General features: G+C 42.9%; 2 protein-coding genes and 1 pseudogene across 9 annotated transcripts in view; 2 read left to right on the forward strand and 1 right to left on the reverse strand.

The window, feature by feature from the left end:
• Positions 1-2,057, reverse strand: part of LOC146405923 (uncharacterized) — a 296,042-nt gene extending 293,985 nt beyond the window's left edge. For 2 of the 3 annotated variants that reach the window (XR_014844257.1, XR_014844259.1), the window contains exon 1: positions 913-2,057. The gene's annotated coding sequence lies outside the window, so the exon portion shown is untranslated. The remainder of the gene's footprint in view (positions 1-912) is intronic. The other variant, XR_014844260.1, reaches the window with a different exon arrangement.
• LOC100511792 (BTB/POZ domain-containing protein KCTD5 pseudogene) lies at positions 164-882 on the forward strand (annotated as a pseudogene).
• Positions 1,986-14,889, forward strand: part of NOX3 (NADPH oxidase 3) — a 102,561-nt gene continuing 89,657 nt past the window's right edge. For 3 of the 6 annotated variants that reach the window (XR_014844236.1, XM_085023106.1, XM_085023102.1), the window contains exons 1-6: positions 1,986-2,101; positions 4,117-4,364; positions 4,994-5,089; positions 5,207-5,317; positions 6,283-6,367; positions 14,655-14,800. Coding sequence is in view for 4 of the 6 variants with exons in the window: in XM_085023106.1 (XP_084879232.1) it covers positions 4,317-4,364; positions 4,994-5,089; positions 5,207-5,317; positions 6,283-6,367; positions 14,655-14,800 (486 nt within the window). In the remaining 2 variants the exon portion in view is untranslated. Of the gene's footprint in view, positions 2,102-4,116; positions 4,365-4,993; positions 5,090-5,206; positions 5,318-6,282; positions 6,368-14,654; positions 14,801-14,889 lie in introns of those variants that run through there. The other 3 variants (XR_014844235.1, XM_021086590.2, XM_085023112.1) reach the window with 3 other exon arrangements.

The following is a 14,889-nucleotide window of genomic DNA, read 5'->3' on the forward strand; positions in this document are numbered from 1 at the left end:
TGTTAAAGAAGCTACTGAGGATATTTCACTAACTGCACTCTTACCTCCCGTTAATGCTACCAAAATACTTCTACTTTTATCTATTTCTGGAGGACAAAGTTCCTTTAAAAATGATATCTTCTAAAGTTATTAGTACTTCTTAAAAAGAGATGTTTAGGGAGCTGTGGAGGGGTTTGCTGGGATCATGGCAGAGAACCACAGTGAGCTGCTGCCTCCACTGACCCAGAGTGGCCTCCTGGCGGGGCAGGTCTGGGGATGACCTCTGCTGGGACTGGGGGTCACTTTGGCCCAGCTTCCCAGCAACGTATCCAAGTGGGTTGGCTCAACATCTACCTGTGGCACCTACCTCCTCACCACTCGGCAGGTGCTGTGCGCAGATTCGAAATCCTTCCTGTACCGTTTGTGCTGGACAACCCTGACCTGGACTCAGACAAGGATGAAACAGATACCTATTTAATCAACAGAGAGCCCACCCAGTTTGGGCCTGTGCTGAACTACCTGAGACACAGAAAGCTGGTCATGAACAGAGGCCTTGCAGAGGAAAGGATGTTGGAGGAAGTGGAATTTTACAATATGACCTCCCTAATAAACCCTGTAAAGGATAAAATTAGGGAGAGAGACAGCAAAACATCCCAGTGCAGGTGAAGAGCCCCTGTATCCTGAGCTGCGGTGTCCAGAGGAGGAGCTCGGGCAGATGCCACCCTGGGACTGAGGGCTGAAGTCTGAGCAGCTGCTCAGCTTCGGTTCTTCCTGCAACAGGAGTGAAGACCATGCCGAGTTCCTCGACTGGACTCCAAGGAGCTGCACAGCACCCCGGAGGGCACAGCCAGGGAGCCCAGCAAAAAGGCCAAGATTTTGCAAGAACAAGGCTCCAGGATGTGAGGAACGCATTTTTGAAGGAACATTTTTTACCTTTTCCCAGGATCCAGTGATCCGCCTCGTCGCGAGGAAGGCTGGCCGTGAGAAGAAACGTGATTTTGACAATATCTCTACAGAGGTCTGGATGTGAATCCTTTTTAGCCTCTGAGGTGGGTGGTGAGAGATGGGACCAGCTGTCCGAGGCTGGACATCCCCACTCAGAGGCAGCCTGCTGCCCGTGGGGACCTCGGCTTGGTTTTTCCAAGTGGCCTTCAGGCCTGAGGCAGGACACTGCCGACGGATGTCTTTAATCACTACGCATCAGTTAAGAAATATCGTTCTTGGTGCTATACAGTCTGTAACGGAGCCTGGGCCTCACCGATAGGAAGTGGCCGCAACGCCAGCGCCCCGGGCTCCGGGTGACCTTCACCCTGGCACGCACCAGGCCCTGGTCCTCCGGGGGTTAGGGAGCTCTGCTCTGCCTCCCAGACGTGATGGGGTGATGGTTTCTCCCAGCATCCGTGTGGTCCCTACATCCCCGGCCTCCTCCGGAGCTGGGCTCCCTGGCCTGACCCAGCCTGGAACAGTCGAGGCTTCTCCATTTGTAATTTCCAAACCAGAGACCTGTGCATCCTTTCTCTCCCTGTGCAGCAGCCAGAGCACCCAGTGCTTTCACTTAGAAATGTCTCAAAGTGAAGTCATTCAAAGGCAGGTACAAGTTTGGCCAAGCCAGACCTAAGCGAGGGTTCCAGGGGAGCTGGCGCCTCCTCCTCCTCCTCCTCCTCCTCGGGGCGGGAGGCCTGTGCACCCGGCCTCTGCTGAAACTCAGGCTAATGCTGGAAACGGGATGTTTACGGCGCATCCCAAACATCTCTTTGCCACCGGCTCTTTCGTTCTTGTATAACTATGCACTTAGCTAACATTTTTGGGGTGTTGGGGACGCAGCCTGCACCGGCCCGAGGATTCCTTTGGAAAGCGCCATTCGCATGCTTTGAGAAAAGGCCTTTTGTCGTCGGGTAGCGACGCCTGTCCGTCTGGAGAGCCGGGCTCAGGGGCAGCTCTGCTTCCGGAACCGCCAGCTTCCAGGCGAGCTGTGCGCATGTGCGCCCCGGCCGCCCGGCGCAGGCGCATCTGGCGCCGAAGGCTTTTCCGGAGGCGTCCTCCATGGGCCGTGGTCTCAGCTACCGGTTATTACGCGGTGACCCACGTTCTCTGGCACCGCTTATTTCTTCCTTTTTTCAAGGTCTGTTGCGTGTTGTTAAATGTTTGGCCTCCCCCGCTTACAGCAACCTCTCCGTAGGGCACACTTAGCCCTGGTCACCGTCCTCCCTGCGGAGCGCTTCCGGTCCTCGGGCGGTACCTGTGGAGCATGGCGGGTCACTGAACGTCTTCTCATTTGTGGCCTTGTCATAATAGACTTGTGGGGTTTTTGAATTTAAAGGAATTAAGACTTAATTCACTAAAATTTATTCTAAGGTGATATTTATGCTTTTGTGCTTTCGTAGGTAGTTGTATTTTATCAGCTTACAATTTAATGCCTAAGTTTCCCCTAAAAATAGCAAATAAAATTATGTATTTATGAATTTTTTTTTAAAAAGGAGATGTTTAAGGTAATGGATAAAAACGAAGATGCTGGGTGTTCCCACTGTGGGGCAGTGGGTTAATGATCCAGCTTGTTGTCTCTGTGGAGGCTCTGGTTCAATCCCTGGCTGGGGAACTGCCACAAATGCAGGGTGGCTCAGGGCGGCAGAAAAGGGAAAAAAAAAAGGGAAAAAAATGCTAAAGTCAGGGGAGGTGGATTGAGGTCCCAGCTATTCCTACTGTAAGTTTCTTCATTAGACCTGTTTCCACTTTTGTGTTATGGGTCTTATAGTACTTGCCTTCTAGAGTCAATGTATGATTTAATTGGACAATACTGGAAAAATCCATAACCTGGTGCCTGGATTGTTTATTTAGGATTAAGGATTATTCTTATTATTTAGGTCAGTGTTACTCATAGTTATTAGTCTTGCCAGGTTTTTTTTTTTTTTTTTGTCTTTTTGTTGTTGTTGTTGTTGCTATCTCTTGGGCCGCTTCCGCAGCATATGGAGGTTCCCAGGCTAGGGGTTGAATCGGAGCTGTAGCCACCGGCCTACGCCAGAGCCACAGCAACGAGGGATCCGAGCCGCGTCTGCAACCTACACCACAGCTCTCGGCAACGCCGGATCGTTAACCCACTGAGCAAGGGCAGGAACCGAACCCGCAACCTCATGGTTCCTAGTCGGATTCGTTAACCACTGCGCCACGACGGGAACTCCAAGGTTTTTTTTTAAGTTTTAGTTTTTTTAGGACAACTAAATAGATGCATCATATGAAAACACGGAAAGCTTAGGCAATTACTCAAATGATTCACATCTCCTCCTGTTTTCATCTTAATTATCTGAAAACTTTAAATGAAATATTTGAGTCAAAACTAGCCAAAAAAAAAAAAATTGCTTTAATTGGGCCAACTTTGCCTACCAGAGCAGTCACAGTCACTGTATTTAATAACTGTAACTTAAACAAAATCAGAGAATGGGCCAGGCCCACGCACATCCACTCCTAGAATCACTAAGTTATGAAAGAATATTCTCACTGACCTCATGGATGCACCAAGTGGGATTAAAGGCAAAAATAAGATTTATTCTATCAAGTCCACAGAAACGTCTCCTTCATTCTTCACGACCATGTTTTAAATTCATGCAAGTTCTTCATCTGTGGGTTTTTTTTTGGGTGGGGGTTCTTTTTTGTCTTTGCCTTTTCAAGGGCCGCCTGCGGCATATGGAGGTTCCCAGGCTAAGGGTCTAATCAGAGCTGAAGCCACCGGCCTATGCCGGGGCCACAGCAACGTGGGATCCGAGCTGTGATCTGTGTGGGTTTTTTTTAAGATCCTGTTCATTTTTCATCATCTTCTGAAAGATTACTTACTTTATATTTCTTTACCCACCATTCTATGTCTTCTATAAAAAGCTTTTTTCAAAGTGGGAGAAAGGAAGTAAAGAAGCTAAAATAAACAAAGTAGAGAAAACACTATTAAAATGTTCGGCCGTATTCAGCCTTCAGCAGTTAGGTTATTTTTCAAATTTACATAAGAAGTTATTATCATCTTGACTGCAATCATGTAGAAAATGAATGGGGTATAAAGTACATGAGGATAATTTAATAAAATGAGCTTTCCTTTCTTCTAAAATCTTTGAAGAAAGGGATCGTTAGACAGAGACTTGCCTTGTTTTCACCTAGGTCATGAGGCATGTCAACTTGGAGATGTGCCTTTGGCAAGAAGTCCTTAATTAGAAATTCCTCAAGAGCTTCTCCCAGTAGGTGCTTCCTAAGACAAAAAGACAAAGTAACTCAGCAAGGAAGCCCTTACTAAGGAAACAACATCCAGGCTCAGGTGAATAAAAGAAATAATTTGCTGAGGGCAAAAGAGCAAAACTGACATGATGGGGTCCTGGATTTTGAATGAGAGTCTCTCCATCATATTCGTAGTAAGTATCATTTTTTGTTCACCTTTAAATATGTGCATTGTATCTTGATTCTTAGGATAACTTGTATCAGAATACTAAATAACTTGAAGTATTGCTCTGGTTAAAAGACTAGAACTTGTTAGAAAACATTCAGTAGATTTATTTAATTTACCCTTATAGCATCATGTAAAGTTGTTTTCCAACTGAGTTCATTTTAAATTATTTTTAAGTCAAGTAGTTTGTTCATGCATCATGTATGAACGTTCCTCTAAATCAAATGAAGTCTTTGAATTAGACTATGAAATTGAAATTTTTCTAGAGTACTTGCTGAGTTGTTTTTAAAGATTTCCTCCTTCTTGACATCACTGGCTTAAAACAGTATAGCAATGTTGATTAGGATGGTTTGTATTTTTCATTAAATTCCTTCAAATATACCCATAATGCATTTTAAAATCTTTTTTACAAAGTTGACAGTTTCTTACCATTGTGATCACTGTTCAGAAGTAGTCTATGAGCGCTAAGTGTGTGGAGTGATTCCGATTAATATTGAGAAGCTCTTCATTTCACTTTAAAAGAAGAATCCCAAGTGCTTTTGAATAGAAGAAAAGCTTGAAGATAGTATTGATTGGTTCTTTTTTCATTTACACTAGCTCGCATGGCTGGGAGTGAATTTATATCTGTTTATCGACACATTCTGCTGGTATGAAGATGAAGAGTCTTTCCTTTATACCCGAGTTATTCTGGGTGTAAGTAGAGTCGAGGCCTACACATTAATGATTGTTTCAGTAAACAAAATGAGTTCTTTTTCTCCCATCTTACTTATCTTCACTGTCTCTCTTTCTTGTGTCTTTACATTTGGACAGTCAGCACTGGCTTGGGCTCGAGCATCTGCAGTATGCCTGAATTTTAACTGCATGCTAATTCTGTTACCAATCAGTCGAAACTTTATTTCATTCATGAGAGGGACAAGTACTGTAAGTACTAAATTATTTGGAATAACCTCCTAATAGACGTGCCATTGAAAACAAAGATACTTTCCTATGACATTCCCAATCATCCTGTTTAGACTGTTTGTTTCTTGTAAAGAGAACATTAGTTAAAACCGAAAGTCAGAAATTATTACTGATCTGTCTCTTGCTTTTGCCATTGACGTGCCGTTGGACTCAGGGCTCAGTCTTTCCCTGGTGCCTTTGCTTCATCTGAGAAAAGAAAGGCTAATACAATTGACCTGACTCGTGAAGATGGAAGTATGATAACAGCGTGAACTGTTACCAGTTCTGATTAAAAGGGGGTAAATAAGTAGATGAGCCAGAGGCCACTAAAGAAATGTCCCTGTGAGTCTTCAGCCCAGGAAAGCACAATCACTGTACACAGATTTCAGGATGTAGATTTTAACCCCTACCAGACATAATGGGGCTTTTCCTAACCACGTAGATTTCACTGTGGTGCGTACTTACCTGCGTTCCCTGCCAAACAGAGTAGTGCACTGAACAGAAAAATGAGGCCTTCAGTAACACTTAGAGTCTAAGTAATTTATTATGTAATCGTCTTCATAATTTTATGAATATTTAGATGTAGAGGAATGTAGTGCCTTTCTTTGTGTAATAGAGAGTAATTTATAGACTACTTAAACCACATCCCTGAGGATGTGATCATCCCCATTTTCTAAATTAGCTGAGGCGTGGTTATTAGCAGCTTTAGTCTAGAGCTTGACTTACGGCCAGTGAACTAACTCACTCCCTTTTATTGAGTTGAAATTTCAGCAAAGCCAGTAATAGCCATTTGATTTTGCCTATTTGACTAATTAATGGCCACTAATTTTTGTGTCACGTTGCCCCCACCCTCAGTCATGTAGAGGCAGAGCCTGAGTCCTGCTCTCATTGACACTATTATTTCTATGATTTTTCCTGAATAAGACTTTTAATTTTTGTTGCTCTAGTGCTTCAGAGGACCATGGAGGAGGCAATTAGACAAAAATCTCAAATTCCACAAACTGGTTGCCTATGGGATAGCCATTAATGCAGGTAAGTGCTTATTAGTAATTTCCTGGTGAATTTTATAATATCACTTTGTAGTTTTGTTTATTTCCTCCCGGCCAAAGACTCACCTTTGATAAAAGAATCTTTGCCTTCCATTTGATCACATGAAACTTATATAAATGGATTTTTTTTTAATTTCTAATTTATACTAATGCAGTCTTCCTTAGAAGGCCTTCAATTTCTCAAGGAAAACTAATGAGATTTCATTTTCATTTGCGAATAGCTAAGCTCGTTGATAATACCCACTAGAAAAAGGAACCCAGTTGGAAATAAAATTGACCTATACTCAAAATTCCATTCAGTCATAGGAAAATGACCATCAAATGGTATCATGGGCAATAAAAAGAAAAAAAGAAGGCAAGATATGTGAACAAGGTTCTAAATAGCATCAAGCTAGTGGATATAAAAGGATCTTGAAAAGATATGAAGCTTTATAGGCATATAAAACGTTATCATTATTTCTTGAGTTAGAAAACAAGAGAATTCAAGATAAAGGCACTAGAAATTAGCATCCAAGGTCAAAGTTAAACTCTGGTGAAGAAGAAGAGAAGAGGGACAGTAACCAACTGGCTTGTGGTTTTGTTGGACAACAGAGCCGTTGAAATAAAAGGCTATCTGAACGATAAAGAGTTATGATTCAGGACTGTTCCCCTCAAACTGATTTAACTGTAAAATATTTCTCTCATTTGTTTTTATCCTGTCATGCATAAAAAATAGCAGAGTAAAAAGAACACTCAAAACAAATGTGGATTTAATTAAGCAACAAGACATGACAGACGGTGTCCCAGTGCCAATTAACACAACTTGGGTGTGCGCTGAGCCGTGCGGGGAGACTTCCCCACCGACTGTCTCCAATGCCAGATTAAACCAATCCAGGAAACGTTTGCAAAAGGTCTTTGGAGTTTGTTAAGAATTAAGGGTAAAAATACATTATGTCCTAGAGAAAAGCAGCGAGGGATGGAGGACAAAGAACAGGGCTGACTCATTCTCGTGTTCTAAGGCCTACAGTAGCCCAGAGGGTGTGTAGGTTCCAATAATCTTTGACGAATGAGTGGATACAGGAAGGAATGTAGACTCAAGGAAGCAGATTTCAGCTAGGAAATGGAAGTCTTTGCCAGACCTTGAAAATTATCTAAAACTAGCACAGGGTCCCTTGGGAGTGCTCGGTTGACTATCTGGAGACACAGCAAGTGGAATCCAGACTGTTCCTTGGAAAGTGCTTCAGAGAAAGAATTCAAGGAATTTCTAGGCTTCCTTTAAAAGTATGTGTAACTGGGTCACCATGCTGTACAGTAGGAAAAAAAAAATGTATTGGGGAAATAACAATTAAAAATTTTTTTTAATTAAGAATAAATAAAATCTTTAGGCTTTAATTCCTATATTAAGAGATAAAACACAGTAAAATGACAAGAAGAATATAATCACCATGCAATAGCTTTAAGGCAAAATTGGACTCTGCCAGGAAGTAATAAAGATATTATAGAGAGAAGGAACAAAAAAACCCCACAGCATCAAAACACAGAAGAAAAGGAGTCAAAGAATAAAGTATGTGCCATGCAATCATTTTCTCCTTAAACCTTTGGATATGTGTATTTCTTTCTGTGTAATCACATGTCACTACACCCAGGCATCAGTGATGTGAATCCTGTCTCTCCCTCTCATATGTGAGATACCATGACAGGAGCTGTAACCTGAAACTGGTGGTCACTAAGGTTTGCAGGATGGAGTATAATTTATAGGGGCAGCAGGTGACTAAAATCAGATGACCAAGTCATTTTATATTTCTGCTACTGATGGGTTGCATGAGCTCAGATAAATTCCTCATGTCCTCATCTGTGGAATTAGAATAATTCAGTCTGTCCATCCTGATGAGATGTGGACCTCTTAGAAACCTACAGACCTCAAGGTCATTCACTGCTGCTACTGCAAAGAGAAGTCCAAGTGTAGCGTGCCTGGTAGGCTCTGCTCACCAAGCCCCACCCACTGGCGCTCTACCTCACCCCCTTGCTTTTTCCCTTGGTGGTACCCAGCTCCTAGTAGACCCTGAGCAGACTATGCCTTTGCTTTTGCTGTTCCCTTTGTCTGAAATGCTTGTCTTCTTCTTCATTGGGTAGGCTGTCACCATATCCAGGACTCCCTCCCTGGCCAGCTTCCCCTTGACCTCCAGGTCTGAGCTGTTGGCACACCTCCCCTGTGGTCCCGGTCTCACTTCCTACCAGAGTACAGTTTCGCAGACCCTGATCACCTTGAGGACTGAGGCTGTGCCTTATGCCTCTTGGCGTTCCTGGCCCCGGCACGTAATAAGTCCTCAACAGATTTGCTCAAACCTGAGGATGAGTAGACGTTGGCCAGCAGGCAAAAGAGATCAAGAGAATTATTGAGGAAAGGTGCAAGATGTGAGAATGCAGGAGTTGCCAGCAAACTGGGAGCCGTTTGGGGTGGACGAAAGACAGAGTGTGGGCAGTGAAGAGATTCAAAATGATGCCTGTCATCCAAGATGATAAATTCCCATTCTGCTATAACAAGAAAAAGCAGGATGCTCTCTCTCTTTCCCTCACAAATCCCTGGAGAGAATCAGGTCTTCTCCCTGGCCCTCTTCTGCTTGAACCTCCACTGCTTGCAGCTCCTAAACATCTCCTGGGGCTCTGCCAGCAGGGCGTGACTGCTTTGGAGCACTCCCCGTCTCCCACCACCATGGCAACCAGCAGCGCTGCAGTTGTTTCCTTTCCAGGCGAAGGCAGGAGGGTGGAGAGAAAGCTCTCTGCTTCTCCCAAACCCTGACAAAGCAATTATTACATTTCACATTCACTAAGAAATGAGACTGGCAACTGCGCTTTTAGAAAAAAAAATATATATGCTAAGCCCAGTTTCATAGATATACCTTTGCATTTCACATTTTGTCCTTCTGGTGTATTCACTTGGGAGCAGTTGAAAATGTCCCCATGCTTATTTTATTAGCATCGCCCATTATCATGCTTTTCAAATAGCCGACTGGCTTAATAGAGGTGTGTAACCTTGGAAGAAGTGCATCCGCATCGAAGTTTGCGTGCCAGCCTCTAATTTCTCATCCATTCCCCTATAAGTTGAACTGTAGCTTTAATTGGTCAAATCATTAAAGGATGTAATTAGAGCCTGGTGAAAGTAGGCTGAGGAGGAGGAGGGAAGAAGCAAACAATGGTATCTATAATCAAGGGCATCACCGAAAAGGCAGTGACAGGAACTCTTCCTTTGGCTTCCTGCCTTCCTGCTTGCCTGCCTGTGATAAGAGCTGCTGGAGCCTCCTTCAACCACTAATAAATACTTTTCAGGGTCCTACAACCTCACTGGTATAAAAAGCATGGTTTTGCATCCTCTCCATTCTTATTAATGCAGATCTTTCTGGACTCTGGTGCACATAGACCTTGAAACCCTTTCTGATTAAATAGCAGTGCTTTGAGCCCAAGCTTCCCCTGAAAGGCTGTGCCCAGTGACCCAGGCAGCTTGCTCTCTAGCAGATTCTGCATCTTGCATCTGCTAGATTCCAGGTGTGGATGACAACCCTCATGCGTCTCCTGAGGAGTTGTTCAAATTGGCTTGTAAACCTCCAGAAACATCAGGGACACGTTGAGAGAAGCGACCTCAGAATAAGGGTGCTGAGAAAAAAAAATGATTTGGAGGCCCCATCACAGAGGACAGTCCCAGAGACCCAACTCTTTGAGACTCAATCCCGAAGGAATTGCTCCTGATCTGGTTCTGCTTGAGGCACAGGGAGCTCCAGGGAGGCCTCTCCTCTCTCACACGATTTAATGTGATTTATAGCTGAGTGGCATGCACATGGTGCCGGAGAATGTGTGTAGAAGAAACACAGCCAGGATTTGTCCCAAGATCCTTATTTCTAAAGGCTGCTTAATTAGGGGGTGACTAACTCCAAAATGACAGTTATCACTGACAGGCAGGCAGAAAGATAGCAAGAACTGACCACACTTCCAAGCTTCTCCCTCAATTACGCTTCCTTTGATCTCCTGAAAAAAAGAAAAAGAAGGAAAGAAAGAAGGAAAAGGAACTTTCTCAGGGCCACTGGCTCTAATTGTAGCTTTTATGATTTTTTTTGTTCACTCTTCAATGAAAGCTCCTTATTTGAACTCAGAAGTTCCCACACCAATTAAATGTACATTTGTGTCCAAGACCTCAGCTCTCTTTTAACTGTGGAAATACTTTGGTAAGAAAATGAAATTTTGGAAAGACCCAGTTATAATATCTTTTAGCCTGGCATTTGGGTGGATTCTGGAAATGTGTACCTTGGGCTTTTCCAAGAGCTTGGCAGGAGTCCCAGAGGCACCAGGAGGAGAGTACTGGAGTGGTTGGTGACATTGGCTTCGGCACAAGACTTAAGAAGCCCCTGTGAAATAATGCTGATTTTGAAAACATGTTAAAACCTGAATTTCACATCTGCATTACTTGCATATTAGATTAAAGCTCCCTTTAGGTGACAGATGTTCCGGATTAACTTCAGATGGACACACGGGAGGCAGACAGCTGGAAAGGAGCCCAGATAGCACAGTTTAGTTCAATCCACCCATTTTACAGAGGAGAAAACAGGGACCAAAAGAAGTTAAGTAACTGAAAGATCTCTTCAGGATTCTTTCTCCTACAGACTCATATCCTATAACGGCATATGGTTTTTGAAGACTAAGAAAGAGAGAAATAAAATCATATCACTTTTATCACACATTTGAAGCAGCTGTCACTGTAAACATAGCATGGCCATTCATATTGAAAATAATTGAAAGGTACAAAGGGAAGCATAGAAAACAATGTCTGAAAAGGAACAAAGTCACTGTCCCCCCTGATTTCTGTCAGGTCCCAACAGCCCTGGATTTGGATACCTTGAGTTCCAAGCCAAGGTCACAATAAAATTAGGGTCAGATCTAATAGGAAATAAAACATTTAGACAAACAAAGTGGGCACAAGCAGTATTCTCTCTGAGAAATCCAGTGATAAGTAAGATAAGATATTTTACTTTTTTATTTTTCTACCTGTAAAAAGAAAAAATGGACACAGCTGGAGCATGCATTTTAAAGTACATGAAAAAAAACTTGAAAGAATAGTTTTCAATATATTCCTACCTCTTGAAAACCATCTTGGGTTTTCTTATACTACTTCATTAGTTTCTTCAGCTCTGTTGTATAGGAAACCTGGCAATAAGAATAGATAACGTGTTTAATATCTTCAGTCATTCAGTAAATGTACTTACATTTAGTGAACTAGTGTCAAATCTCATGTGGAAATCAACCTAACAGAAAATAGATTGTGATCAACAACTCATTACATAGGAGAGACAAGTTACAGAATGTAGAATGTAAAAGAGCTAGAATTTATCCCATGTTCTCTTTGTGGTCATCATTTGTGGATTATGGCATGGTAAATACATCACTTGATTTTGCTTGAAGCTCAGTATCTATTTCTATAAAATGGGAACAGCTCCCCTCTGAGGTGTGTTTTAGTCCCCAGAGAGAGAGGGAATTGAAGAAACCGAGGAGCAGAGGAGTGAGGGTGAGGGGATAAAATGCAGAGGGAGTATTTACACCCACCTGCATGGAGGGCTTCAAAGGTCATGATCAGTCGTAGCGCTTAGGTGCCATTTGACTCTGCGTTAAAGACACCAAGTGAACCATTCAAAGAGTTTTAGATAAGCCCTTAGGAGAAATTCATTTTCAGTACACAGTAAGGTATAACAATTATTGATTAGTGAAAAGAAGCAACATAACTTAACGGTCAAAATCAGGCAAACAGGGTTTTATCCCGCCTTTACCATTAATGGACCGCAAGTTCCTTAACTTTTTATTTACTGCTCTGTAAAATGGGAATACAACTAATACCAGAGGATTGCATGAGATAATATGCCTGAAGAATTAATAGCAGCGTTTGGAGTACAGTAAGCATTCAATATGTGTCAGCTATGAGAAAATTACCTGTTTTTTTTTTTTTTTTTTTAACTTGAAGATGATTGTCAGAAAACAGCATTTAAAATACTGGACAATGTTTGAGTTCCATTTAGTAAATAGTTTCCAGTTTATCCACAGCATATTGCAAGAGACTGCTGCAGGCAATCTTTTCTAGCTTTGTAGATGCTGAGACTAAACGAGGCCGCCCCTTCAGAGATATGGCCGCGTATGGTGATAAATGGAGCATAAGAAGAAAGACGCTGTGTCCTGGGTGCTAACCTCACTCAGCTCAGGAGACAGTCCACATCATAGACTCAGGAACACTGTCATGTGCTTTGCCTTCCTAAGTGAGCTTCAAGCAGAAGTGTATTTAAATTGACGTCTAACTTAAAGGCTGTGGAAAACGTGCACAAAGACATGTTGGGGAAGCACTGCTCCAGCAATGTTGCCACACATTGACTTCCTGACCCTCGCCCCGCTTCTGTAAGCCCAGTGGTGATGGAACAAAGCATTACCAAGGACATGCTGGGGCCAGGCAATGTGCCAGGTGTTGAGATTTCAAGGTGAACATATCTTGAGGGGTCAAAGTCCATCAAGAAACAAGGATAGGAGTTCCTGTTGTGGCGCAGCGGAAATGAATCTGACTAGGAACCACAAGGTTGCCAGTGGCATCCCTGGCCTTGCTAAGTGGGTTAAGGATCCAGCGTTGCTGTGAACTGTGATGTAGGCCAGCAGCTGTAGCTCTGATTCGACCCCTAGCCTGGGAATCTCCATATGCCATGGGCGTGGCCCTAAATAAACACTCAGAACAATAATGTTGCGAAATGTCATCAAGGTATCATTGGCGCCTGTGGAATTGAAGAAGGCTTGAGAAAACAACTTTTGAGTTGGGTCTTCAAGCATGAGCACTGCTTTGCAGGGCAGAAACGGGAATGGCTCTTTTAAAAGGAACTCATGTGACAGAGAGAAGAGGCTAATAGGAGATGGCATTTCTAAATAAATCTGATCCTAGGACCATAGGACACAAAACACCACCAGTATTCCCAGAACTTTGTTTTTCCTTTTTCCCTTTTTCCCCACATTTCAACCCAAAATGTATAGCCATGGAGGATCCCAGAATTCTCCCACAACTGTAGAGACTGCATAATAATAGTAGCCTCTGCTGCTTTTCACTGTGGGTACAGAGAAAAAGAAGATATCAGCTGGGAAATGATCTATATGCTGGGTAATGAAGGCTCATTTCACACTTGAATCTGATCCCAGTGGCAAGTATCAACTGGCCACCCGGCAGGGCTTCCATGACAACGAAAGCCTCAGGATGTCCTTGTCTGGATGTTGTGACTGCTGGCTTCCCTACAGATTTCACAAGGCAGGGAAAGTGGCACCTGGCACAGACTCCTTATGCTAGAAGACGTTGTGTTCTTGAGCTTCTCTTCATTTGAAATTTAGACATCATCAATTCCTAAAATGAGAAAGCTGAATTTTCTTAAGAATGTACAGAGATGTTTGGCTCCATAAATACTGGCTTATTTCAGTCCTCTAGGAATAACACATGCAAGTATGTGTGTGTGTGTGTGTGTGTGTTATGTGCGGGTGTGTGTATTTATACATGTACACTAAAATGTATAAAGTAAGAATGTAAGGTCTGAGAGAGAACAAAACCATTATCTTCCCTGGTGTCTATAACATAAGTCATATACTTGTATATTAGTATTTTTTTTTTTTTAAGGCCAAACCTGAAGCATATGGAAGTTTCCAGACTAGGGGCTGAATCAGAGCTGTAGCTGCCGGCCTACACCACAGCCACAGCAATGCGGGATCTGAGCCTTGTCTGCAACCTATATACTACAGCTCACAGCAACGCCAAATCCCCAACCCACTGAGCCAAGACAGGGATTGAACCTGAATCCTTATGGATACTAGTTGGGTTTGTTACTGCTGAGCCATGACAGGAACTCCTAATGTACAGTATTCTAGTAAGATGCTTTCTGATTTCTTGGGAAAGAATATGTGTATGTGTGTGTCTTCTGTAAATATGTATATGATGGATCGTGTATGTAGTTTTTGTATATCATAATATCAATTCCACATCCAGAATGATTATTTGTTTATAATTAGGGTGAATTGGAAATTTTCTTTGTCTTAATTAAAATGATTGTAGTAAATTACATGATACCTTCGGAAGTATTCACTTCACTCCATCCAGACACTGGGGGAGATGTGCGGTTATTCTTCGTTGGAGAGAAGACAGAGCAGAGAAGGGTGACCAGACAGGCATTGTGGTTTTGAGTAACTCCAAAGGAAGAAATCCACATGGCACATGTCACATGTCCTCTCCCAACCCGTAGCCATCCACATCGGGGCACATTTGTGTAACCTGGAGCGCTACCATGGGAGCCAGTCGCGGGAAGCAGACGGTCTTGTGGCTGCACTTTCCAAACTTGGTGACACCCCAAATGAGACCTACCTCAACCCCATTCGGACCTTCCACACAGTGAGTTCTTGCACACTCCTTGGTTTTTCATCCCTTAAATTCTTCCTTTTCTGATCCCTTTATCAGGAATACTATATTTCAAAAGCTCT

The sequence above is a fragment of the Sus scrofa genome, chromosome 1, assembly GCF_054392235.1.
Source record: "Sus scrofa isolate SSC_HxYL_T2T_F1_AM1 chromosome 1, Sscrofa_HxYL_maternal_Yorkshire_Landrace_v2.0, whole genome shotgun sequence".
In the NCBI taxonomy this organism is placed as follows: Eukaryota; Metazoa; Chordata; class Mammalia; order Artiodactyla; family Suidae; genus Sus; species Sus scrofa.